The sequence below is a fragment of the Haemorhous mexicanus genome (genome assembly GCF_027477595.1).
Source record: "Haemorhous mexicanus isolate bHaeMex1 chromosome 35 unlocalized genomic scaffold, bHaeMex1.pri SUPER_35_unloc_6, whole genome shotgun sequence".
In the NCBI taxonomy this organism is placed as follows: domain Eukaryota; kingdom Metazoa; phylum Chordata; class Aves; order Passeriformes; family Fringillidae; genus Haemorhous; species Haemorhous mexicanus.
Window position 1 is genome coordinate 1 of NW_026775992.1, and position 25,430 is coordinate 25,430.

Sequence of the window (25,430 nt, forward strand, 5' to 3'; positions counted from 1 at the left end):
AGCGCGGTGGCTCCGGGGGAGGCTCCGGTTCCTCGCGGCGTGGAGGGGCCGAGGAGGCCGGGAGGAGCGGCCATGGCCGGGGGGGCTCCGAGAGCGAGCGGAGAGCTAAGAGGGAGAGGAAGGAGGAGCGGAGGAACCCGGTGAGGATTTGGGGGGGCCTGGGGGGGGATTTGGGGGGGATTTGGGGGTGCATGGAGGGGCTCGGCGCGTGCTGGAGGTGATTTTGGGGTGCAATTAATGCGATTTCGGGGGGGTTGGGAGGAATTTTGGGGTTTGGGGGGGGGCAACTTTGGATGAGGGAGACCCAGAGAGATTTTGGGGGGGTTTAAAGGGGATTTTGGGGGTTAAAGGGGATTTAGAGGGTTTAAAGGGGATTTTGGGCTCCCTGGGGTGATGGGGGTGGGGCAGCACCTCGGGGGTACCAGCGGAGCTCCCCCCACCCTAGTTAATTATTAATAAATTATTAATTATTCCCTCAGCTCCTCCTAAGTCTGCAGCAGGAGAATCTTCCCTGAGCGTGGAAGAAACAAGTGAGGACCAACCCCCCAAATCCCCCCCAAAATTGGGGTGCCCACCCCATATCCTGTCAAATTAGGGTCCCCCCACCTCAAATCCCCTCCAAATTGGGGTTCCCCCCCACAAATCCACCAAAATTGGGGTCTCCCCACCCTCAAATCCCCCAAAATTTGGGTCTTTCCACCCCAAAGTTGGGGTCCCCCCACCCCAAAACCCTCCTGAGACTTTTCCTGTTCCCAGTAAGCTCCGGGCCAAACTGGGACTGAAACCACTGGAGACCAGCACGGCCAAGAAAGGTGAGGGGATATTTGGGGGGGGGGTTGAGGGATTTTGGGAGGGTTTTGGGGGATTTTGGGGTGTTTGGTGCCAGTTCTTGGTCTGGTTTTAGGGCTGAGTTTGGGGTGCCCAGGGACTGATTTTGGGGCTGATTCTGGGGCTGGTTTTGAGGTTGATTTCAGCAATTTTGGGGCTGATTCTGGGGCTGGTTTTGAGGTTGATTTCAGCAATTTTGGGGCTGATTCTGGGGCTGGTTTTGAGGTTGATTTCAGCAATTTTGGGGCTGATTCTGGGGCTGGTTTTGAGGTTGATTTCACCAATTTTGGGGCTGATTTTTGGGATGACTTTGGGGTGAATTTTGGGGTGGATTTTGAGCTGACTTTGGGCTGACTTTGAGGTTGCTTTCGTGGATTTTTGGGATGGATTTTGGGATGTCCTGGGTCTGATTTTGGGGTGGATTTTAGGCTGATTTTGGGCTGATTTTGAGGTTGATTTCACCGATTTTTTCGGGGTGGATTGTGGGATGTCCTGGGTTTGACTTTGGGGCTGATTTTGGGGTGGATTTTGGGGTGAAATTTGGGCTGATTTTGAGATTGATTTCACCGATTTTTTGGGGTGGATTTTGGGATGTCCTGGGTCTGATTTTGGAGCTGATTTTGGGGTGGATTTTGGGGTGAAATTTGGGTGATTTTGACATTAATTTCACCGATTTTTGGGGTGGATTGTAGGATATCCTGGGTCTGATTTTGGGGCTGATTTTGGGGCGGATTTTGGGGTGGATTTTAGGCTGACTTGGGGCTGATTTTGAGGTTGATTTCACCGATTTTTGGGGTGGATTGTGGATGTCCTGGGTCTGATTTTGGGGTGGATTTTGGGTGGATTTTAGGTTGATTTTGGGCTGATTTTGAGGTTGGTTTCACTGATTTTTTTGGGGTGGATTGTAGGATGTCCTGGGTCTGATTTTGGGGCTGATTTTGGGGTGGATTTTGGGGTGAAATTTGGGCTGATTTTGAGGTTGATTTCACCGTTTTTTGGGGTGGATTTTAGGCTGACTTTGGGCTGATTTTGAGGTTGCTTTCATGGATTTTTGGGATGGATTTTGGGATGTCCTGGGTCTGACTTTGGGGCTGATTTTGGGGTGGATTTTAGGCTGACTTTGGCCTGATTTGGAGCTGATTTTGGGGTGGATTTGTAGCTGATTTTGGGGTGAAATTTGGGCTGATTTTGAGGTTGATTTCACCGATTTTTGGGGTGGATTGTAGGATGTCCTGGGTCTGATTTTGGAGCCGATTTTGGGGTGGATTTTGGGGTGGATTTTAGGCTGACTTGGGCTGATTTGAGATTGATTTCACCGATTTTTGGGGTGGATTGTGGGATGTCCTGGGTCTGACTTTGGGGCTGATTTTGGGGTGGATTTTGGGCTGATTTTGAGATTGATTTCACAGATTTTTGGGGTGGATTTTGGGATGCCCGGGTCTGATTTTGGGGCTGATTTTGGGGTGGATTTTGGGCTGAAATTTGGGCTGATTTTGAGATTAATTTCACCGATTTTTGGGGTGGATTGTAGGATGTCCTGGGTCTGATTTTGGAGCCGATTTTGGGGTGGATTTTGGGGTGGATTTTAGGCTGACTTGGGGCTGATTTTGAGATTGATTTCACTGATTTTTTGGGGTGGATTGTGGGGTGTCCTGGGTCTGATTTTGGGGCTGATTTTGGGGTGGATTTTAGGCTGATTTTAGGCTGATTTTGAGGTTGATTTCACGGATTTTTGGGGTGGATTGTGGGATGTCCTGGGTCTGATTTTGGAGCCGATTTTGGGGTGGATTTTGGGGTGGATTTTAGGCTGACTTGGGGCTGATTTTGAGGTTGATTTCACCGATTTTTGGGGTGGATTGTAGGATGCCCTGGTCTGATTTTGGGGCTGATTTTGGGGTGGATTTTAGGCTGATTTTGGGCTGATTTTGAGGTTGATTTCACCGATTTTTTTGGGGTGGATTGTGGGATGTCCTGGGTCTGATTTTGGGGCTGATTTTGGGGTGGATTTTGGGGTGAAATTTGGGTTGATTTTGACATTAATTTCACCGATTTTTGGGGTGGATTTTGGGATGCCCGCGCTTGATTTTGGGGTGGATTTTGGGGCTGATTTTGGGGTGGATTTTGGGCTGACTTTGGCCTGATTTGGAGCTGATTTTGGGGTGGATTTGGAGATGATTTTGGGGTGAAATTTGGGCTGATTTTAAGATTGATTTCACCGATTTTTGGAGTGGATTTTGGGCTGTCCTGGGGCTGATTTTGGGTTGATTTTGGGCTAACTTTGGCCTGTTTTTGGGGGCAGAGGCAGGCACCAAGGAGGACCCGGTGGCAGCCGAGGTGATCAACCCCCTGGCGCTGCGGCAGCGCGAGGAAATCCGCGAGAAGCTGGCGGCGGCCAAGGAGAAACGGCTGCTGAACCAGAAACTGGGGTACGGGAATGGGGGGCTGGGAGGGGGCTTGGGGGGCCTGGGAGGGGGTTTGGGGGGAATTGGGGGGGCTGGGAGGGGATTTGGGGGGGCTGGGATTGGGTTTGGGGGAATTTGAGGGGCTGGGAGGGAATTTGGGGGGGCTGGGATTGGGTTTGGGGGGAATTTGGGGGGCTGGGATTGGGTTTGGGGGGAATTCAGGGGGCTGGGACTGGGTTTGGGGGGAATTGGGGGGGCTGGGAGGGGAGTTGGGGGGAATTCGAGGAGCTGGGAGGGGATTTGGGGAAAATTGGGGGGGCTGGGAGGGGGTTTGGGGGGAATTGGGGTGGCTGGGAGGGGGTTTGGGGAAAATTGGGGGGGCTGGGATTGGGTTTGAGGGGAATTCAGGGGGTTGGGAGGGGTTTTGGTGGGAATTGGGGTGGCTGGGAGGGGATTTGGGGGGGAACTGGGGGCGCTGGGAGGGGATTTGGGGGGGAATAGGGGTGGTTGGGAGGGGGTTTGGGGGGCTGGGAGGGGATTTGGGGGGAAATAGGGGTGGTTGGGATTGGATTTGGGGGGAATTGGGGTGGTTGGGAGGGAATTTGGGGGGGCTGGGATTGGGTTCAGGGGGAATTCGAGGAGCTGGGAGGGGATTTGGGGGGGCTGGGATTGGGTTTGGGGGGAATTCAGGGGGGCTGGGAGGGGGTTTGGTGGGAATTGGGGTGGTTGGGAGGGAATTTGGGGTGGCTGGGAGGGGATTTGGGGGGGAATAGGGGTGGTTGGGAAGGAATTTGGGGGGCTGGGATTGGGTTTGGGGGGAATTCGAGGGGCTGGGAGGGGATTTGGGGAAAATTGAGGGGCTGGGATTGGGTTTGAGGGGAATTCAGGGGTTTGGGAGGGGGTTTGAGGGGAATTCAGGTGCTTGGGAGGGAATTTGGGGAAGAATTGGGGGGGAATTGGGGGGGCTGGGAGGGGATTTGGGGGGAATTGGGGCGGTTGGGAGGGGGTTTGGGAGTGTTTGAGGAGGGTTTGGGGGATTTTTGGGGAGCTGAGAGGGGATTTGGGGGTGCCTGGGGAGGAATTGGGAGGCTGGGAGGGGATTTGGGGAGGGATTGGAGGGTTTGGGGGCTGTTTATGGGATTTTAGGGGGGATTTGGGGGATTCCAGGGGGGTTTTGGGGAGCATTTGGGGGAATTTGAGGGTGCTGGGGGTGGATTTGAGGTTCTCAGGGGAAATTTTGGAGGGACCAGGATTGGATTTTGGGGCAGATAAAATATTTGAGAAGAGTTGATAAAAATTTTGGGAGGATCTGGGAGAGAATTTTGAGGCGTAAAAAAAATTTTAGGGATATATTCTTAAAAAAAAACCTTTAGGGATATTAAGAAAAATTTGGGATTTTTGGAAAGCTGAGAAAATCCAGGAGGATTTGGGGGTTCAAGGCTGATTTGAGACAATTGTGGGGACCCCAAAAAATCTTTTTTTTTGCCCCAAAAAAGGAAGGTGAAGACGCTGGGGGAGGAGGAGCCCTGGCTGGACGACGCGGCTGCGTGGATCGAGCGCAGCCGGGCGCTGCAGAGGGAGAAGGAGCTGGCAGAGAAAAGGGTGGGAAGGGACCCCCAAAATCCCAAAAAATCCCCAAATCCCAGAAAACCCCAAACCCCCCCTGGATTTCAGTCCAAACCCGGTGTTTTTACCCCAATTTTTAGCAATTTTACAGCAAAAATTTGGATTTTTAGAGGATTTTTTTGGGGTTTTTCCCACTTAAAATCCTGATTTTTTTCCCCTGGATTTTGGGAATTCTGGATTTTCTTGGAATTCGAGTTTAATTTTAACATTTTCAGTTAAAAATTTCCTAAAGATAAAAGATTTTGGGAGTTAAATCTTTCTTCTGAAACAAAGTTTTGAGTTAAAATGGGGAATTTGAAGGGTAAAATTTAAATTTCATCCCAATTTTTAGGAATTTTAAGCCTCGGTGGGATTTTTAGGGTTATTCCCACAAAACACCCCAAAAAAAAGACATTTTGAACTTTTAAATTTTTCAGTTTTTGCAGTGAATTTTTCAAACGCGGTGCTAAAATCACAGATTTTGTCCCCAAAATTTTGCTCCCACCTCAATTTTCAGGGATTTTGGGATCACCTAAAGATAAAATCCAATTTTTAGAAGGATCCCTATAAAAATTCTATTAAAACTCAACAATTTGGGAGCGTTTCCCTTCTGTTTGTTGGCGGGTTTTGAACCAAAAATGGGAATTTTGGGGTCATTTTTTCCCCTATTGACAAATTCCTACGTTCCTGTTCTTCTGGGATGGGGCTGGGGGTGTCCCCCGGTGTCCCCTGGTGTCCCCCGGTGTCCCCAAACTGGTGTCACTGGGGGGGTTTGCAGGCCAAGCTGCTGGAGGAGATGGACCAGGAGTTCGGCGTCAGCCCCTTGGTGGAGGAGGAGTTCCAGCGGCGCCGGAGGGTGAGGGACCTTGGGGACAGCTTGGGGACATTGGGGACAGCTTGGGGACAGCTTGGGGACAGGCAGTGACCCCCCCTGTGTCCCCCCAGGAGCGTTACAGCGCCCGGGACCTGCAGGGGCTGACGGTGGAGCACGACCCGGCCTCGATCCCCGAGGGACAAACGCTGGTGCTGACCCTGAAGGACAGGGGTCAGTGGGGACATCGGGGACATTGGGGACAGTGGGGACACTGGGGACATTGGGGTCAGTGGGGACATCGGGGACAGTGGGGACATTGGGGACATTGGGGTGGCACAGGGATAGTGGGGACATTGGGGACATTGGGTACAGTGGGGACATGGGGGACAGTGGGGACATCGGGGACACTGGGGACAGTGGGGTGGCACAGGGACATTGGGGTCAGTGGGGACATTGGGGTCAGTGGGGACATTGGGGACACTGGGGACAGTGGGGTCAGTGGGGACATTGGGGACACTGGGGACATTGGGGTGGCACAGGGACATCGGGGTCAGTGGGGACATTGGGGTCAGTGGGGACATTGGGGTCAGTGGGGACAGTGGGGTCAGTGGGGACATTGGGGTCAGTGGGGACATGGGGGACAGTGGGGTGGCACAGGGACATCGGGGTCAGTGGGGACATTGGGGACAGTGGGGACAGTGGGGTGGCACAGGGACATTGGGGTCAGTGGGGACACTGGGGACATTGGGGACAGTGGGGTGGCAAGGGGACATTGGGGTCAGTGGGGACAGTGGGGTCAGTGGGGACATTGGGGTCAGTGGGGACACTGGGGACATTGGGGTCAGTGGGGACATTGGGGTCAGTGGGGACATCGGGGACAGTGGGGTGGCACAGGGACATCGGGGTCAGTGGGGACATGGGGGACAGTGGGGACAGTGGGGACATTGGGGTGGCACAGGGACATGGGGGACAGTGGGGACAGTGGGGACATTGGGGTCAGTGGGGACATTGGGGACACTGGGGACAGTGGGGTGGCAAGGGGACATTGGGGTCAGTGGGGACATCGGGGACATTGGGGTCAGTGGGGTCGTTGGGGTCAGTGGGGACATCGGGGACAGTGGGGTGGCACAGGGACATCGGGGTCAGTGGGGACACTGGGGACAGGGGGGTGGCACAGGGACATCGGGGTCAGTGGGGACACTGGGGACAGTGGGGTGGCACAGGGACATTGGGGTCAGTGGGGACATCGGGGACATTGGGGTGGCACGGGGACACTGGGGTCAGTGGGGACATTGGGGACATTGGGGTGGCACAGGGACACTGGGGTCAGTGGGGACATCAGGGGCAGTGGTGACATTGGGGTGGCACAGGAGCAGACCCTGGTGCTGACCTTCAAGGACAGGGGTCAGTGGGGACATCAGGGACATTGGGGTGGCACAGGGACAGTGGGGACATTGGGGACAGTGGGGTGGCAGGGGGACAAGGGTCAGTGGGGACATGGTGGGGACAGGACTGTCCCCAAGGGCCATGGGGAGGGCACATGGGGTGTGGGGTGTCTTGTCCTTGTCCAAGATGTCCTCTCACTGTCCCCTTTGTCCCTTCTCTGTCACCTCCCTGTGTCCGCTGTCCCCTCCTTTCCTGTGTCCCCTGGCTGTCCCTGCTGTCCCCTGGCTGTGTCCTTGTGCTGTCCCTGCTGTCCCCTGGCCATGTCCTCTGGTTGTCCCTGTGTTGTCCCCTGTCCCTGACCCTGTTTCTGCTGTCCCCTGGCTGTCCACGTCCCCTGTCCCCTCACTGTCCCCTGGCTGTCCTGGTTGTCCCTTGGCTGTCTCTGTCTCCTGGCTGTCCTTGTCCCCTCGCTGTTCCCTGGCTGTCCCTGTCCCTTCCCTGTCCCCTGGCTGTCCCCTGGCTGTCCCTGTCCCCTGTCTGTCCCATGGCTGTCCCCTGTCTCCTGGCTGTCCCTGTCCCCTCGCTGTCCCCTCGCTGTCCCCTTGCTGTCCCCTGCTGTCCCCTGCTGTCCCCTGGCTGTCCCTGTCCCCTGGCTGTCCCCTGCTGTCCCCTGGCTGTCCACATCCCCTGGCTGTCCCCTGCTGTCCCCTGGCTGTCCCCTGGCTGTCCCCTGGCTGTCCCCTGCTGTCCCCTGGCTGTCCCCTGGCTGTCCCCTGGCTGTCCCCTGGCTGTCCCTGTCCCCTGGCTGTCCCTGTCCCCTGGCTGTCCACGTCCCCTGTCCCCTCACTGTCCCCTGGCTGTCCTGGTTGTCCCTTGGCTGTCTCTGTCTCCTGGCTGTCCCTGTCCCCTGGCTGTCCCTGTCCCCTGGCTGTCCCCTGGCTGTCGCTGTCCCCTGCTGTCCCCCGTGTCCCCAGGGGTGCTGGAGGGCGGTGAGGACGTGCTGGAGCAGGTGGCGCTGGCGGCGGCGGCGCGGGCGCAGGAGGAGCAGGAGCTGCGGCGCCGCCGCCCCAACTACGACCCCTACGGCGAGCAGGAGCCCGGCCCGCAGGTACCTGTCGCGACATATCGCGATAGATCCCCGCGTATGGCGGCGTCCTATCGCGAGACGGCGCTGCCCATCGCGACGTGTTGCGACATGACGTACGGCGCGTGGCGTGACGGGCGTGCGTCACGTTGTATATCGCGATATAGGTCACGGAATGCCGTGTATCGTGATATAGCACGGGTTCTCGAGTGCTGTATATCGCGATATATCAGGGGTTAAGGAGCGTCGTTTATTGCGATATATCACGGGTTATTGAGCATTGTATATCGTGATATATCGTGGGTTGTCGCGCTGTATATCACAGGTTATCGAGTGCTGTATATCGCGATATATCAGGGTTTGTGGAGCGTCGTTTATTGCGATACATCACGGGTTATTGAGCATCGTATATCGTGATATATCGTGGGTTGTCGCGCTGTATATCAAAGGTTATCGAGTGCTGTATATCGCGATATATCAGGGGTTACGGAGCGTCGTTTATCGCGATACATCACGGGTTATTGAGCGTTGTATATCGTGATATATCACGGGTTATGGCGCTGTATATCACAGGTTATGGAGTGCTCTATATCACGATATATCACGGGTTATTGAGCATTGTATATCGTGATATATCATGGGTTATTGCGCAGTATATTACAGGTTATCGAGTGCTGTATATCACGATATATCGCGGGTTATTGAGCATTGTGTATTGCGATACATCACAGGTTATTGAGCGTTGTATATCGTGATATATCGTGGGTTATCACACTGTATATCACAGGTTATCGAGTGCTGTATATCGCATATATCAGGGGTTACGGAGCGTCGTTTATTGCGATACATCATGGGTTATTGAGCATTGCATATCGTGATATATCGTGGGTTGTCGCGCTGTATATCACAGGTTATCGAGTGCTGTATATCGCGATATATCAGGGGTTACGGAGCGTCGTTTATTGCGATACATCATGGGTTATTGAGCGTTGTATATCGTGATATATCGTGGGTTGTCGCGCTGTATATCACAGGTTATCGAGTGCTGTATATCGTGATATATCATGGGTTATTGAGCACTGTATATCGCGATATATTACGGGTTATTGAGCATTGTGTATTGCGATACATCACAGGTTATTGAGTGCTCTATATCGTGATATATCGTGGGTTATCGTGCTGTATATCACAGGTTATTGAGTGCTGTATATCGTGATATATCACGGGTTATTGAGCACTGTATATCGCGATATATCACGGGTTATTGAGCATTGTATATCGTGATATATCGTGGGTTATTGCGCTGTATATCACAGGTTATTGAGTGCTGTATATCGCGATATATCACGGGTTATTGAGCATTGTGTATTGTGACACATCACAGGTTATTGAGCATTGAATATCGTGATATATCACGGGTTATGGCGCTGTATATCACAGGTTATGGAGTGCTCTATATCACGATATATCATGGGTTATTGAGCATTGTATATCGTGATATATCATGGGTTATCGTGCTGTATATCACAGGTTATCGAGTGCTGTATATCGCGATATATCAGGGGTTACGGAGCGTCGTTTATCGCGATACATCACAGGTTATTGAGCGTTGCATATCGTGATATATCGTGGGTTATCACACTGTATATCACAGCTTATCGAGTGCTGTATATCGCGATACATCACGGGTTATTGAGCATTGTATATCGTGATAAATCGTGGGTTGTCGAGCATTGTGTATTGCGATATGTTACAGGTTATTGAGTGCTGTATGTCGTGATACATCACAGGTTAGCAAGCCTTGTATATCGTGATATATCACAGGTTATTGAGCATTGCATGTCGTGATATATCGTGGGTTATCGTGCTGTATATCACAGGTGACTGAGTGCTGTATATCGCGATATATCACAGGCAATTGAGCATTGTATATCGTGATATATCATGGGTTATCGCGTTGTATATCACAGGTTATTGAGTGCTGTATATCACGATACATCACAGGTTATTGAGCCTTGTATATCGTGATATATCATAGGTTATCGCGCTGTATATCGCAGGTTATTGAGTGCTGTATATCGCGATATATCACAGGTTATTGAGCGTTGTATATCGTGGGTTATCGCGCTGTATATCACAGGTTGTTGAGTGTTCTATATCGCGATATATCACAGGTTATCGAGCACTGTATATCGCGATATATCACGGGTTATCGAGCACTGTATATCGCGATATATCATGGGTTATCGCGCTGTATATCACAGGTGAGTGAGTGCTGTATATCGCGATATATCACAGGTTATTGAGCGCTGAATATCGCGATATATCACAGGTTATCGAGCACTGTATATCGCGATATATCATGGGTTATCGCGCTGTATATCACAGGTGAGTGAGTGCTGTATATCGCAATATATCACAGGTTATTGAGCGCTGAATATCGCGATATATCACAGGTTATCGAGCACTGTATATCGCGATATATCATGGGTTATCGCGCTGTATATCACAGGTGAGTGAGTGCTGTATATCGCGATATATCACAGGTTATTGAGCGCTGAATATCGCGATATATCACAGGTTATCGAGCACTGTATATCGCGATATATCACGGGTTATCGAGCACTGTATATCGCGATATATCACAGGTTATCAAGCGCTGTATATCGCGATATATCACAGGCCACTCAGCCCTGTGCATTGTGACGTAGATCCATCCGCTCACTGAATCCTGACGCATCGTGGAACCCTGATATCGTGATATCCAGCCCTGAATATCACAATATTTCACGAGGCGCTGAGTGCTGTGCGTCGCAATACATCGCGGACTGTCGCAGCCCCTATATCGTGATATACCGCAGGTTGTCGCAGCCCGTGTATCGCTGACACGCTGTGCATCTCCTGACAGGCTGTTTCATATCGCGATATATCACGATATGATCCTGTGCTTTCTGTACCCATCTCACGTTACATCGCGATATATCGGCCGATATCGCGATATATCGCTCAGTATTGCAGTGTGTACCAGTTGATACTACAGTCTGCTGGCAGGTATCACGATATATCAATTGGTGTTGCGATGTGCCAGTCAGAGTCGCGATATATCAGCCGCTATCGCGATATACCGCTCAGTATTGCAGTGTGCCAGTTGATACTGTAGTGTGCTGGCAGGTATCGCGATATATCAATTGATTTTGTGATGTGCTGCTCAGAGTCGCGATATATCAGCCGATATCGTGATATACCGCTCAGTATTGCAGTGTACTTGTTGGCATTGCAGTGTGCTGGCAGGTATCGCGATATATCAATTGGTGTTGCGATGTGCCAGTCAGAGTCGCGATATAACAGCCGATATCGCGATATACCGCCAGTGTACCAGTTGATACTGCAGTATCCTGGCAGGTATCGCGATATATTAATTGGTGTTGCAATGTGCCAGTCAGCGTCGCGATATAACAGCCGATATCACGATATACCGCTCAGTATTGCAGTGTACCAGTTGATAGTGCAGTGTGCTGGCAGGTATCGCGATATATCCATTGGCGTTGCGATGTGCCAGTCCGAGTCGCGATATATCAGCCGATATCGCGATATACCGCTCAGTATTGCAGTGTACCAGTTGATAGTGCAGTACGCTGGCAGGTATCGCGATATATCAATTGGTGTTGCGATGTGCCAGTCAGCGTCGCGATATATCAGCCAATATCGCGATATACGGCTCAGTATTGCAGTGTGTACCAGTTGACATTGCAGTGTGCTGGCAGGTATCGCGATATATCAATTGGTGTTGCGATGTGCTGCTCAGAGTCGCGATATATCAGCCGATATCGCGATATATCGCTCAGTATTGCATTGTGTACCAGTTGATATTGCAGTACGCTGGCAGGTATCGCGATATATCCATTGATGTTGCGATGTGCCAGTCAGAGTCGCGATATATCAGCCGATATCGCGATATACCGCTCAGTATTGCAGTGTACCAGTTGATGTTGCAGTACGCTGGCAGGTATCGCGATACATCCATTGGTGTTGCGATGTGCCAGTCAGCGTCGCGATATATCAGCCGATATCGCGATATATCGCTCAGTATTGCAGTGTACCAGTTGATATCGCAGTGTGCTGGCAGGTATCGTGATATATCCATTGGCGTTGCGATGTGCCAGTCCGAGTCGCGATATATCAGCCGATATCGCTCAGTGTGCTGTCAGGTATCGCGATATATCAATTGATTTTGTGATGTGCTGCTCAGAGTCGCGATATATCAGCCAATATCGCGATATACCGCTCGGTATTGCAGTGTACCAGTTGATACTGTAGTGTGCTGGCAGGTATCGCGATATATCCATTGGTGTTGCAATGTGCCAGTCAGCGTCGCGATATATCAGCCGATATTGCGATATACCACTCAGTATTGCAGTGTACCAGTTGATATTGCAGTACGCTGGCAGTTATCGCGATATATCAATTGGTGTTGCGATGTGCCAGTCAGAGTCGCGATATATCAGCCGATATCGCTCAGTATGCTGTCAGGTATCGCGATATATCAATTGGTGTTGTGATGTGCCAGTCTGAGTCGCGATATATCAGCCGATATCGCGATATACCGCTCAGTATTGCAGTGTACCAGTTGATATCGCAGTGTGCTGGTAGGTATCGCGATATATCAATTGGTGTTGCGATGTGCCAGTCAGCGTCGCGATATATCAGCCACTATCGCGATATATCGCTCAGTATTGCAGTGTACCAGTTGATACTGTAGTGTGCTGTCAGGTATCGCGATATATCAATTGATTTTGTGATGTGCTGCTCAGCGTCGCGATATATCAGCCGATATCGTGATATATCGCTCAGTATTGCAGTGTACCAGTTGATACTGCACTACGCTGGCAGGTATCGCGATATATCCATTGATGTTGCGATGTGCCAGTCAGCGTCGCGATATATCAGCCGATATTGCGATATACCGCTCAGTATTGCAGTGTACCAGTTGATACTGCAGTACGCTGGCAGGTATCGCGATATATCAATTGATTTTATGATGTGCTGCTCAGCGTCGCGATATATCAGCCGATATTGCGATATACCGCTCAGTATTGCAGTGTGCCAGTTGATAGTGCAGTGTGCTGGCAGGTATCGCGATATATCAATTGGTGTTGTTGTGATGTGCCAGTCCACGTCGCGATATATCAGCCGATATCGCGATATACCGCTCAGTATTGCAGTGTATCAGTTGATGTTGCAGTGTGCTGGCAGGTATCGCGATATATCCATTGGTGTTGCGATGTGCCAGTCAGCGTCGCGATATATCAGCTGATATCGCGATATAGGGCTCAGTATTGCAGTGTATCAGTTGATAGTGCAGTCTGCTGGCAGGTATCGCGATATATCCATTGATGTTGTGATGTGCCAGTCAGCGTCGCGATATATCAGCCGATATCGCGATATACCACTCAGTATTGCAGTGTCCTAGTTGATACTGCAGTACGCTGGCAGGTATCGCGATATATCAATTGGTGTTGCGATGTGCCAGTCAGCGTCGCGATATATCAGCCACTATCGCGATATACCGCTCAGTATTGCAGCGTACCAGTTGATACTACAGTCTGCTGGCAGGTATCGCGATATATCAATTGATGTTGCGATGTGCCAGTCAGAGTCGCGATATACCAGCCGATATCGCGATATACCGCTCAGTATTGCAGTGTACTTGTTGACATTGCACTGTGCTGGCAAGTATCGTGATATATCAATTGGTGTTGCGATGTGCCAGTCCGAGTTGCGATATATCAGCCGCTATCGCGATATACCGCTCAGTATTGCAGTGTACCAGTTGATAGTGCAGTTTGCTGGCAGGTATCGCGATATATCCATTGGCGTTGCGATGTGCCAGTCAGAGTCGCAATATATCAGCCGATATCGCAGTCTGCTGGCAGGTATCGCGATATATCAATTGATTTTGTGATGTGCTGCTCAGCGTCGCGATATATCAGCCGATATCGCGATATATCGCTCAGTATTGCAGTGTGTACCAGTTGATACTGCAGTGTGCTGGCAGGTATCGCGATATATCGATTGATGTTGCGATGTGCCAGTCCGAGTCGCGATATATCAGCCGATATATCGCGATATACTGGCAGATATCGCGATATATCACCTGACATCGTCATATCCTGGTTGTCGTTGCGATAGATTAGTCGGTATTGCTGTTTGCGGTGGATTATCGCGATACAGCGGTCGGCGTTGCGATAACGTCAGTCCGCGTTGTGATATATCAGCTGATATCGGGATATATCAGCAGATATCGAGATATATCAGTCAGTATCGCGATATACCAGTCGGCGTCGCGACATATCAAGGGATATTGCAGTATACTGGTCCGTAGGGTGATAAGTCACTCGGTATCGTGACATATCACGATATACCACTCCATATCGCAATATATCGTGATGTGTCGCTCGATATCACAACGTATGGCGATACACCAGTCAGTATCGCGACGCTCCGCTTGATATCGCGATACGCTGCTCGATACGGTGCTATATCGTAACCTACCAGTCAGTATCGCGATATATTAATTGATATCGTAGTACACCGGTCGGTATCGCAATACGTTGCTCCATATCGCGATATCTCCCCCCCCCCCCCCATCTCCCCGCAGGCGGCGCCGGCGCTGCTGCCGCAGTACGACGAGCCGGGGCCACGCCCCTCGTTCCGCCTGGGCCCGGGGGGGGACGCAGGATGTGGGCGGGGACCCCCGGCCCGGGCCCCTCCCCCCGCCAGGCCCCGCCCCCCAGAGCCTGGAGCTGCCCCTCCCCGCCTGGCCAGCGAGTACCTGAGCGCCGAGGAGATGGTGAGGGGGGGGAGGGGGGGTTGGGGGGATTTGGGAGATTTTGGGGGGGTTTGGGGTCATTGGGGGGATTTGGGGAGATTTTGGGGGGATTTGGGTCATTGGGGGGGATTTGGGGAGATTTTGGGGGGATTTGGGGTCATTGAGGGGATTTGGGGGGATTTAGGGTCATTGGGGGGGAATTTGGGGGAGATTTTGGGGTCATTGGGGAGATTTGGGAGGGGTTTGGGTCATTTGGGACATTTTGGGGGGGATTTTGGGGGATTTGGGGTCATTGGGGGGATTTGGGGAGATTTTGGGGGGATTTGGGGTCATTGGGGGGGAATTTGGGGGGATTTGCGGTCATTGGGGAGATTTGGGAAAGGTTTGGGGTCATTTGGGACATTTTGGGGAGATTTTGGGGGTTTGGGGTCATTGGGGAGATTTGGGGGGATTTGGGGTCATTGGGGGAGATTCTGGGGGGATTTGGGGTCATTGGGGGAGATTTGGGGAGATTTTGGGGGGATTTGGGTCATTGGGGGGAATTTTGGGGGAGATTTGGGGTCATTGGGAGATTTGGGAGGGGTTTGGGTCGTTGGAACATTTTGGGGGGATTTTGGGGGGGATTTTGGGGGGATTTGGGTCATTGGGGAGATTTGGGTCATTTGGGGAGATTTTGGGGGGATTGGGGGGTATTTGGGTCATTGGGGGGGATTTGGGGAGATTTTGGGGTCATTGGGGTCATTTGGGGGGATTTGGGGTCATTGGGGAGATTTGGGAGGGGTTTGGGGTCGTATGGGACATTTTGGGGGAGATTTTGGGGGGATTTGGGGTCATTGGGGGGATTTGGGGAGATTTTGGGGGGGATTTGGGGTCATTGGGGGGGAATTTTGGGGGGATTTGCGGTCATTGGGGAGATTTGGGAAAGGTTTGGGGTCATTTGGGACATTTTGGGGGAGATTTTGGGGGGATTTGGGGTCATTGGGGGAGATTTTGGGGGGATTTGGGGTCATTGGGGAGATTTGGGGGGATTTGGGGTCATTGGGGGAGATTTGGGGAGATTTTGGGGGATTTGGGGTCATTGGGGGGAATTTTGGGGGAGATTTTGGGGTCATTGGGGAGATTTGGGAGGGGTTTGGGGTCGTTTGGAACATTTTGGGGGGATTTTGGGGGGGATTTTGGGGGGATTTGGGGTCATTGGGGGGATTTGGGGAGATTTTGGGGGGATTTGGGGTCATTGGGGAGATTTGGGAGGGGTTTGGGGTCGTTTGGGACATTTTGTGGGGGATTTTGGGGGGATTTGGGGTCATTGGGGGAGATTTGGGGTCATTTGGGGGGATTTTGGGGGGATTTGGGGTCATTGGGGGAGATTTTGAGGGGGATTTGCGGTCATTTGGGACATTTTGGGGGACATTTTGGGGGAGATTTGGGGGGGATTTGGGGTCATTGGGGTGATTTTGGGGGGATTTTGGGGGGATTTGGGGTCATTGGGGGGGATTTGGGGGGAATTTCGGGGGAATTTGGGGTCGTTGGGGGAGATTTTGGGGGGATTTGGGGTCATTGGGGGAGATTTTGGGGTCTGTGGGGAGGGAATTGGGGTGATTTGGGGGTCCTGAGGAGGCTTTTGGGGTGATTTGGGGTGATTTTGGGGTCTTGAGGAGGATTTTGGGGTCCTGAGGAGGATTTTGGGGTCCTGAGGAGGATTTTGGGGTGATTTTGGGGTCCTGAGGAGGATTTTGGGGTCCTGAGGAGGATTTTGGGGTGATTTTGGGGTCCTGAGGAGGATTTTGGGGTCCTGAGGAGGATTTTGGGCTGACTTTGGGGTCCTGAGGAGGATTTTGGGCTGATTTGGGGTGATTTGGGGGTCCTGAGGAGGATTTTGGGGTGATTTTGGGGGTCCTGAGGAGGATTTTGGGGTCCTGAGGAGGATTTTGGGGTGATTTTGGGGTGGCAGGCGGTGACGTTCCGCAAGACGCGGCGCCGCGTGCGGAAGCTGCGCAGGAAGGAGAAGCCCCTGAGGGCCGACGACCTCCTGGCCACGGCCCCGGGGGACACCCAGGGTGACTTCGGCTCCAGGTGGGGCTGGGGGCAAAGCTGGGGGGGTCCCAGGGGGGTCCTGGGGGTGTGGGGAGGGTCCTACAAGGGTCGGGGGGGGATTTGGGGGGTCCTGGGGGAGTTCTGGGGGGTCCTGGGGGTGAGGGGAGGGTCCTGAAGGGCTGGGAGGGGGATTTGGGGGGTCCTGGGGAGGATTTGGGGGGTCCTGGGGATGTGGGGAGGGTCCTAAAAGGGTTAGGGGGGGATTTGGGGGATCCAAAGAGGTTGGGGAGGGGTCCTGGAGAGGATTTGGGGATCCTGGGGGGCACTTGGGGGGTCCTGGGGGAGGGTCCTGAGGGTTTGGGGAGGGTCCTGAAGGGCTGGGAGGGGGATTTGAGGGGTCCTGGGGGGGCTTTAGGGGTCCTGAGAGGGTCATGGGGGTATGGGGAGGGTCCTACAAGGGTTAGGGGGGGGATTTGGGGGGTCCTGGGGGAGTTCTGGGGAGTTCTGGGGGGGTCCTGGGGGTGTGGGGAGGGTCCTGAAGGGTTGGGAGGGGGATTTGGGGGGTCCTGGGGAGGATTTGGGGGGTCCTGGGGGTGTGGGGAGGGTCCTACAAGGGTTAGGGAAGGGATTTTGGGGGGGTCCTGGGAGGGATTTAAGGGGTCCTGGGGGGATGCAAGGGTCCAAAGAGGTTGGGGAGGGGTCCTGGGGGGTCCTAGGGGGGGTCCTGAGGGTTTGGGGAGGGTCCTGAAGGGCTGGGAGGGGGATTTGAGGGGTCCTGGGGGGGGATTTAGGGGTCCTGAGAGGGTCCTGGGGGTATGGGGAGGGTCCTAAATGGGTTGGGGGGGGATTTGGGGGGTCCTGGGGGGAATTTGGGGGATCCAAAGAGGTTGGGGAGGGGTCCTGGGGAGGATTTGGGGGTCCTGGGAGAGTTTTGGGGAGTTCTGGGGGGGTCCTGGGGGTGTGGGGAGGGTCCTGAAGGGCTGTGAGGGGGATTTGGGGGGTCCTGGGGAGGATTTGGGGGGTCCTGGGGAGGATTTGGGGGTTCCTGGGGGGGATCCAAGGGTCCAAAGGGGTTGGGGAGGGGTCCTGGGAGAAATTTGGGAAGTCCTGGTGTGGGGAGTTGAGGATTTTGGGGGTCCTGAGAGTCTAAAAGGATTGGGGAGGGGTCCTGGGAGGGATTTTGGGGTTCCTGGCGATGATTTGGGGGGTCCTGGGGGGGATTTGGGGGGTCCTGGGGGGGATCCGAGGGTCCAAAGGGGTTGGGGAGGGGTCCTGGGAGGGATTTTGGGGTTCCTGGCGATGATTTGGGGGGTCCTGGGGGGAATTTGGGGGGTCCTGGGGAGGGATTTTAGGGGGTCCTGGGGGGGATCCAAGGGCCCCAAAGGGGTTGGGGAGGGGTCCTGGGAGGGATTTTGGGGGTCCTGGCGAGGATTTGGGGGGTCCTGGAGGGGATTTGGGGAATCCTGGGGTGGGTCTTCGGGGTGGCCATTTTTGGGGTTCAATCCCCCCAAACCCCCCCCCCACCCCCCGCAGGTCGCGGGGGCCGAGGCCGAAGGGCCCAGGAGGATGAGGAGGAGGCCGGGGGGGACCCCGAAAACGCCCCCGACCCCCCCGAGGGGACCCCCCAGGCCCCGCTGCCCTCGGATGACACCCGCACGGAGAACATGGACATCAGCAGCGAGGGTGGGGGGCTTTGGGGGGGTTTGGGGGGATTTTGGGGGAATTCAGGAGATTTTGGGGGAATTTGGGGGGAGTTTAGGACATTTTAGGGGGATTTTAAGGGGATTTTAAGGGATTTTAGGGGGATTTGGGGGGATTTTAAGGGGATTTTAGGGGATTTTAAGGGATTTTAGGGGGATTTTAGGGGAGTTTAGGAGATTTTAGGGGGATTTGGGGGGATTTTAAGGGGATTTTAAGAGATTTTAGGGGAATTTGGGGGGATTTTAAGGGGATTTTAGGGGATTTTAGGGGAGTTGAGGAGATTTTTGGGGAATTTGGGGGGAGTTTAGGAGATTTTTGGGGAATTTGGGGAATTTGGAGGGATTTTAACAGATTTTAGGGGAATTTGGGGGGATTTTAAGGGGATTTTAGGGGATTTTAAGGGATTTTAGGGGGATTTTAGGGGAGTTTAGGAGATTTTAGGGGGATTTGGGGGGATTTTAAGGGGATTTTAAGAGATTTTAGGGGAATTTGGGGGGATTTTAAGGGGATTTTAGGGGATTTTAGGGGAGTTGAGGAGATTTTTGGGGAATTTGGGGGGAGTTTAGGAGATTTTTGGGGAATTTGGGGGGATTTTAGGGGGATTTTAAGAGATTTTAGGGGAATTTGGGGGGATTTTAGGGGATTTTAGGGGGATTTTAAGGGGATTTTAAGAGATTTTAAGGGATTTTAGGGGGATTTTAAGAGATTTTAGGGGGATTTTAGGGGAGTTGAGGAGATTTTAGGGGTATTTGGGGGGATTTTAAGGGGATTTTAAGAGATTTTAGGGGGATTTTTGGGGAGTTGAGGAGATTTTTGGGGAATTTGGGGGGAGTTTAGGAGATTTTAGGGGGATTTGGGGGGATTTTAAGGGGATTTTAAGGGATTTTAGGGGAATTTGGGGGGATTTTTAGAGATTTTAGGGGATTTTAGGGGAGTTGAGGAGATTTTTGGGGAATTTGGGGGGAGTTGAGATTTTAGGGGGATTTGGGGGGATTTTAAGGGGATTTAAGAGATTTTAGGGGAATTTGGGGGGATTTTAAGGGGATTTTAGGGGAGTTGAGGAGATTTTTGGGGAATTTGGGGGGAGTTTAGGAGATTTTTGGGGGAATTTGGGGGGGTTTTAGGGGATTTTAAGAGATTTTAGGGGGAATTTGGGGGGATTTTAGGGGATTTTTGGGGATTTTAGGGGGATTTTAAGGGGATTTTAAGAGATTTTAGGGATTTTAGGGGATTTTAAGGGATTTTAGGGGGATTTTAGGGGATTTTAGGGATTTTAGGGGGATTTGGGGGGATTTTAAGGGGATTTTAAGGGATTTTAGGGGGATTTGGAGGGATTTTAGGGGATTTTAAGAGATTTTTGGGGATTTTTGGGGGAGTTTAGGTGATTTTTGGGGAATTTGGGGGGATTTTAAGAGATTTTAGGGGGATTTGAGGGGTTTTAGGGGGATTTTAAGTGATTTTAGGGGATTTTAAGGGGATTTTTGGGGATTTTAGGGGAGTTTAGGAGATTTTTGGGGAATTTGGAGGATTTTAAGAGATTTTAGGGGAATTTGGGGGGATTTTAGGGGATTTTTGGGGGATTTTAAGGGAATTTTAGGGGAGTTTAGGAGATTTTAGGGGAATTTGGGGGGATTTTAGGGATTTTAGGGGGGATTTGGGGGGATTTTAAGGGGATTTTAGGGGATTTTAGGGATTTTAGGGGGATTTTAGGGGATTTTAAGAGATTTTAGGGGGATTTTAGGGGAGTTGAGGAGATTTTATGGGAATTTGGGGGGATTTTAAAGGGATTTTAAGAGATTTGTAGGGGAATTTGGGGGGATTTTAAGGGGATTTTAAGAGATTTTAGGGGGATTTGGGGGGATTTTAGGGGATTTTTGGGGGATTTTAAGGGAATTTTAGGGGAGTTTAAGAGATTTTATGGGAATTTGGGGGGGATTTTAAAGAGATTTTAAGAGATTTTAGGGGAATTTTTGGGGTTCTGGGGGGGCTTTAGAGGGGATTTTGAAAGGATTTGGAGGGATTTAGGGAGATTTTGGGGTATTTTAGGGGTTCGGGGGGATTTGGGGGGGATTTTAGGGGATTTTGGAGGAATTTTAGGGGGATTTTAGAGGATTTTGGAGGAATTTTAGGGGGATTTTAAGGGGATTTTGGAGGAATTTTAGGGGGATTTAGGGGATTTTGGAGGAATTTTAGAGGGAATTTATGGGATTTTGGAGGGATTTTAGGGGATTTTGGAGGAATTTTAGGGGGATTTTAGAGGATTTTGGAGGAATTTTAGGGGGATTTTAAGGGGATTTTGGAGGAATTTTAGGGGGATTTAGGGGATTTTGGAGGAATTTTAGAGGGAATTTATGGGGATTTTGGAGGGATTTTAGGGGATTTTGGAGGAATTTTATGAGGATTTTAAGGGGATTTTGGGGGGATTTTAAGGGGATTTTAAGGGGATTTTGGGGGGATTTTGAGAGGATGTGGGGGGCTTTTAGGATGGATTTTGGGGGATTTAGAGGGATTATAGGGGATTTTTTGGGGATTTGAAGGGATTTTTGGGGGGGTTTAGAGGAATTCGGGGGGGCAGGGGGGTTTAAGGGATTTTTAGGGATTTTTAGGGATTTTTATGGAATTTGGGGTCCCCCTGGTTCTCTGTCTCCCCCCCAGAGGAGCTGGGAGCCCCCGAGCTTGCAGGAGGATAAGCTAGAGAAGGAATGAGGGGATCCAGGGGAATTTTGGGGTGGTTTTAGGGGTTCTGAGGGGGATTTTTGGGGGGATTTTCTGGAATTTTGGGGTCTCCTGACCCCAATTCCCCCCAGATGTGGCTGCTCCCCCCCGGGACCCCCCCAGCCCTGGAGGAGGACGAGGCTGAGCAGGACCTTGGGGGGTTTGGGGGGATTTTTGGGGGGATTTTCTGCGATTTTGGGGTCTCCCTGACCCTGTTTTCCCCCCAGATGAGGTTGCCCCCCCTGGGGACCCCCCCAGCCTTGGAGGAAGATGAGGCTGAGCAAGACCTTGAGGGATTTTAGGGATTTTTGGGGGGTTTAGGGGGATTTTTGGGGGGAATTTCTGGGATTTTGGGGTCTCCCTGACCCTGTTTTCCCCCCAGATGAGGTTGCCCCCCCTGGGACCCCCCAGCCCTGGAGGAGGATGAGGCTGAGCAGGACCTTGGGGGGTTTTAGGGATTTTTGGGGGGTTTAGGGGGATTTTTGGGGGGATTTTTGGGGGGATTTTCTGGGATTTTGGGGTCTCCCTGACCCTGATTCCCCCCAGATGAGGTTGCTCCCCCCAGGACCCCCCCAGCCCTGGAGGAAGATGAGGCTGAGCAGGACCTTGGGGGGATTAGGGGGATTTTTGGGGGGATTTTCTGGGATTTTGGGGGGATTTTCTGGGATTTTGGGGGGATTTTCTGGGATTTTGGGGTCTCCCTGACCCTGATTTCCCCCCAGATGAGGTTGCCCCCCCCGGGACCCCCCCAGCCCTGGAGGAAGATGAGGCTGAGCAGGAGCTGCAGCTGCAGCTGGAGCGGGGCCGGCGCCTGCGGCAGCTGCGGGAGCTGCGTGAGGGAGGGGGAGAGAAGGTGAGACCCCCCCCCAAAAAAACCCCCCAAAACCGCTGCAAATCCTCCCCCAAAACCCCACCAAAAATCTTCCAAACCCCCCATCCAAAAAACCCCACAAAATCCCCCCAAATCCCTCTCAAATTGCCCCAAATCCCCCCCAAATCACCCCCAAAATCCCAAAACCCCCAACTCTTTTTAAACCAGCCCCAAACTCTGCCAATTTCTCCCCAAAACTTCCCCAAATCCTTTCAAATCTCCTCTAAATCCCTAAAAATTTCTTGGGCCATCCACAAAACCTTCTTGTGGGACCCTAAATTCCCTTCAATCATCCCCAAGATCTCTAAATTCCCCAATCCCCCTCAAATCAGCCCCAAATTCCTCTAAATCCCCCCCTAAACTGCCCCAAATCCCCCCAAACTACCCCAAATCTCCACCAATTCCTCCCCAAATCCCCCAAAACTGCCCCAAATCTTTTCCAACTCCCCCAAATCTCCACCAATTCCTCCCTAAACACCCCAAAACTCCCCCAAATTCCTCCCCAAATCCCCTCAAAACTCCCCCAAATCCCCCCAAACTCTCCCTGGCACCCTCAGATCTCCCTGTGGGACCCCCAATCCCAAAAACTCCCCCCAAATCTCCACCAAATCCTCCCCAAATCCCCCCAAAACTGCCCCAAATCCCCCCCAAACTCCCCCAAATCCCCCCAGAACTTCCCCTGGCACCCCTCAAATCTCCTTGTAGGACCCCCAATCCCAAAAACTCGCCCAAATCTCCACCAATTCCTCCCCAAATCCCCCCAAAACTCCCCCTGGCACCCCCAAATCTTACTGTGGGGCCCCCAATCCCAAAAACTCCCCGAAATCTCCATCAATTCCTCCCCAAATCCCCCCCAAACTCCCCCAAATCCCCCCAAAACTGCCCCAAATCCCCCCCAAACTCCCCCAGATCCCCCCAAAACTCCCCCAAATCCCCCCAAAACTTCCCCTGGCACCCCTCAAATCTCCTTGTAGGACCCCTAATCCCAAAAACTCGCCCAAATCTCCACCAATTCTTTCCCAAATCCCCCCAAAACTTCCCCTGGCACCCCCAAACTCTTCCTGGCACCCCCAAATCTCCCTGTGGGACCCCCAATCCCAAAAACTCCCCCCAAATTTCCATCAATTCCTCCCCAAATCCCCCCAAAACTCCCCAAATCCCCCCAAAACTGCCCCAAATCTCTTCCAACCTCCCCAAATCTCCACCAGCTCCTCCCTTAACCCCCCCAAAACTCCCCCAAATCCCCCCAAAACTCCCCCTGGCACCCCCAAATCTCCTTGTAGGACCCCCAGTCCCAAAAACTTCCCCCAAATCTCCATCAATTCCTCCCCAAATCCCCCCAAAACTCCCCCAAATCCCCCCCAAACTCCCCCAAATTCCCCCAAAACTCTCCCTGGCACCCCGAAATCTCCCTGTGGGGTCCCCAATCCCAAAAACTCCCCCCAAATTTCCATCAATTCCTCCCCAAATCCCCCCCAGACTGCCCCAAATCCCCCCCAAACTGCCCCAAATCCCCCCCAAACTCCCCCAAATCCCCCCAAACTCTCCCTGGCACCCCCAAATCTCCCTGTGGGACCCCCAGTCCCAAAAACTCCCCCCAAATTTCCATCAATTCCTCCCCAAATCCCCCCAAAACTGCCCCAAATCCCCCCAAAACTGCCCCAAATCCCCCCTAAACTTCCCCTGGCACCCCCAAATCTCCTTGTAGGACCCCCAATCCCAAAACTCCCCCAAATCTCCATCAATTTCTCCCCAAATCCCCCCAAAACTCCCCCAAATACCCCCCGAACTCCCCCAAATCCCCCCAAAACTGCCCCAAATCTCTTCCAACCTCCCCAAATCTCTACCAGCTCCTCTCTTAACCCCCCAAAACTCCCCCAAATACCCCAAAACTTCCCCTGGCACCCCTCAAATCTCCTTGTAGGAACCCTAATCCCAAAAACTCGCCCAAATCTCCATCAATTCCTCCCCAAATTCCCCCAAAACTGCCCCAAATCCCCCCCAAACTCCCCCAAATGCCCCCAAAACTGCCCCAAATCTCTTCCAACCTCCCCAAATCTCCACCAGCTCCTCCCTTAACCCCCCCAAAACTCCCCCAAATCCCCCCAAAACTTCCCCTGGCACCCCCAAATCTCCCTGTGGGACCCCCAATCCCAAAAACTCCCCCCAAATTTCCATCAATTCCTCCCCAAATCCCCCCAAAACTGCCCCAAATCCCCCCCAAAACTGCCCCAAATCCCCCCAAAACACCCCTGGCACCCCCAAATCTCCCTGTGGGGTCCCCAATCCCAAAAACTCGCCCAAATCTCCACCAATTCTTTCCCAAATCCCCCCAGAACTTCCCATGGCACCCCTAAATCTCCCTGTGGGGCCCCCAATCCCAAAAACTCCCCGAAATCTCCATCAATTCCTCCCCAAAACTCCCCAAATCCCCCCAAAAATCCCCCAAATACCCCTAAAACTGCCCCAAACCCCCCCAAAACTGCCCCAATCTCTTCCAACCTCCCCAAATCTCCACCAGCTCCTCCCTTAACCCCCCCAAAACTCCCCCAAATCCCCCCAAAACTTCCCCTGGCACCCCCAAATCTCCCTGTGGGACCCCCAATCCCAAAAACTCCCCCAAATCTCCACCAATTCTTTCCCAAATCCCCCCAAAACTCCCCAAATCCCCCCAAAACTGCCCCAAATCCCCCCAAAACTTCCCCTGGCACCCCCAAATCTCCTTGTGGGACCCCAAATCCCAAAATCCCCCCCTCTCAAATCCCAACGCCCTCCCCAAAAACCCCACTGGGGACCCCTAAAACGGGGGTCTAACCCCAAACCGGGGGTCCCCCCTGACCCCTGCCTTTGCCCAGGTGCTGGAGCTGCTCCGGGGGGGCTCTGGGGGGGTCCCTGGGGGGCCGGACCCGCGGGGGGGGGGCAGCATCGTCTTCAACGCCACCTCGGAGTTCTGCCGGACGCTGGGGGAGATCCCGACCTACGGCCTGGCCGGGAACCGCGAGGAGCAGGACGAGCTCATGGTCAGGGCTGGGGATTTGGGGGGGTCTGGGGGGGGTTTGGGGCAGTTTGGGGGGGTTGGAGGGGATTTGGGGCAGTTTTGGGGGGGCTGGAGGGGATTTGGGGCAGTTTTGGGGGGTCTGGGGGGGAATTTGGGGCAGTTT

The 25,430-nt window shown here is 52.7% G+C and overlaps 1 protein-coding gene across 1 annotated transcript in view; it reads left to right on the forward strand.

The window, feature by feature from the left end:
* Nucleotides 1–756: 756 nt before the first annotated feature.
* Nucleotides 757–25,430, forward strand: part of SART1 (spliceosome associated factor 1, recruiter of U4/U6.U5 tri-snRNP) — a gene marked incomplete at its 5' end in the record, with an annotated part of 40,939 nt that continues 16,265 nt past the window's right edge. The window contains 11 exons of the mRNA XM_059837457.1: nt 757–812; nt 3,128–3,254; nt 4,727–4,832; nt 5,614–5,691; nt 5,781–5,880; nt 8,010–8,143; nt 14,778–14,969; nt 16,900–17,026; nt 18,516–18,665; nt 22,121–22,251; nt 25,125–25,289. Of these exons, the coding sequence (XP_059693440.1) occupies nt 757–812; nt 3,128–3,254; nt 4,727–4,832; nt 5,614–5,691; nt 5,781–5,880; nt 8,010–8,143; nt 14,778–14,969; nt 16,900–17,026; nt 18,516–18,665; nt 22,121–22,251; nt 25,125–25,289 (1,366 nt within the window). The remainder of the gene's footprint in view (nt 813–3,127; nt 3,255–4,726; nt 4,833–5,613; nt 5,692–5,780; nt 5,881–8,009; nt 8,144–14,777; nt 14,970–16,899; nt 17,027–18,515; nt 18,666–22,120; nt 22,252–25,124; nt 25,290–25,430) is intronic.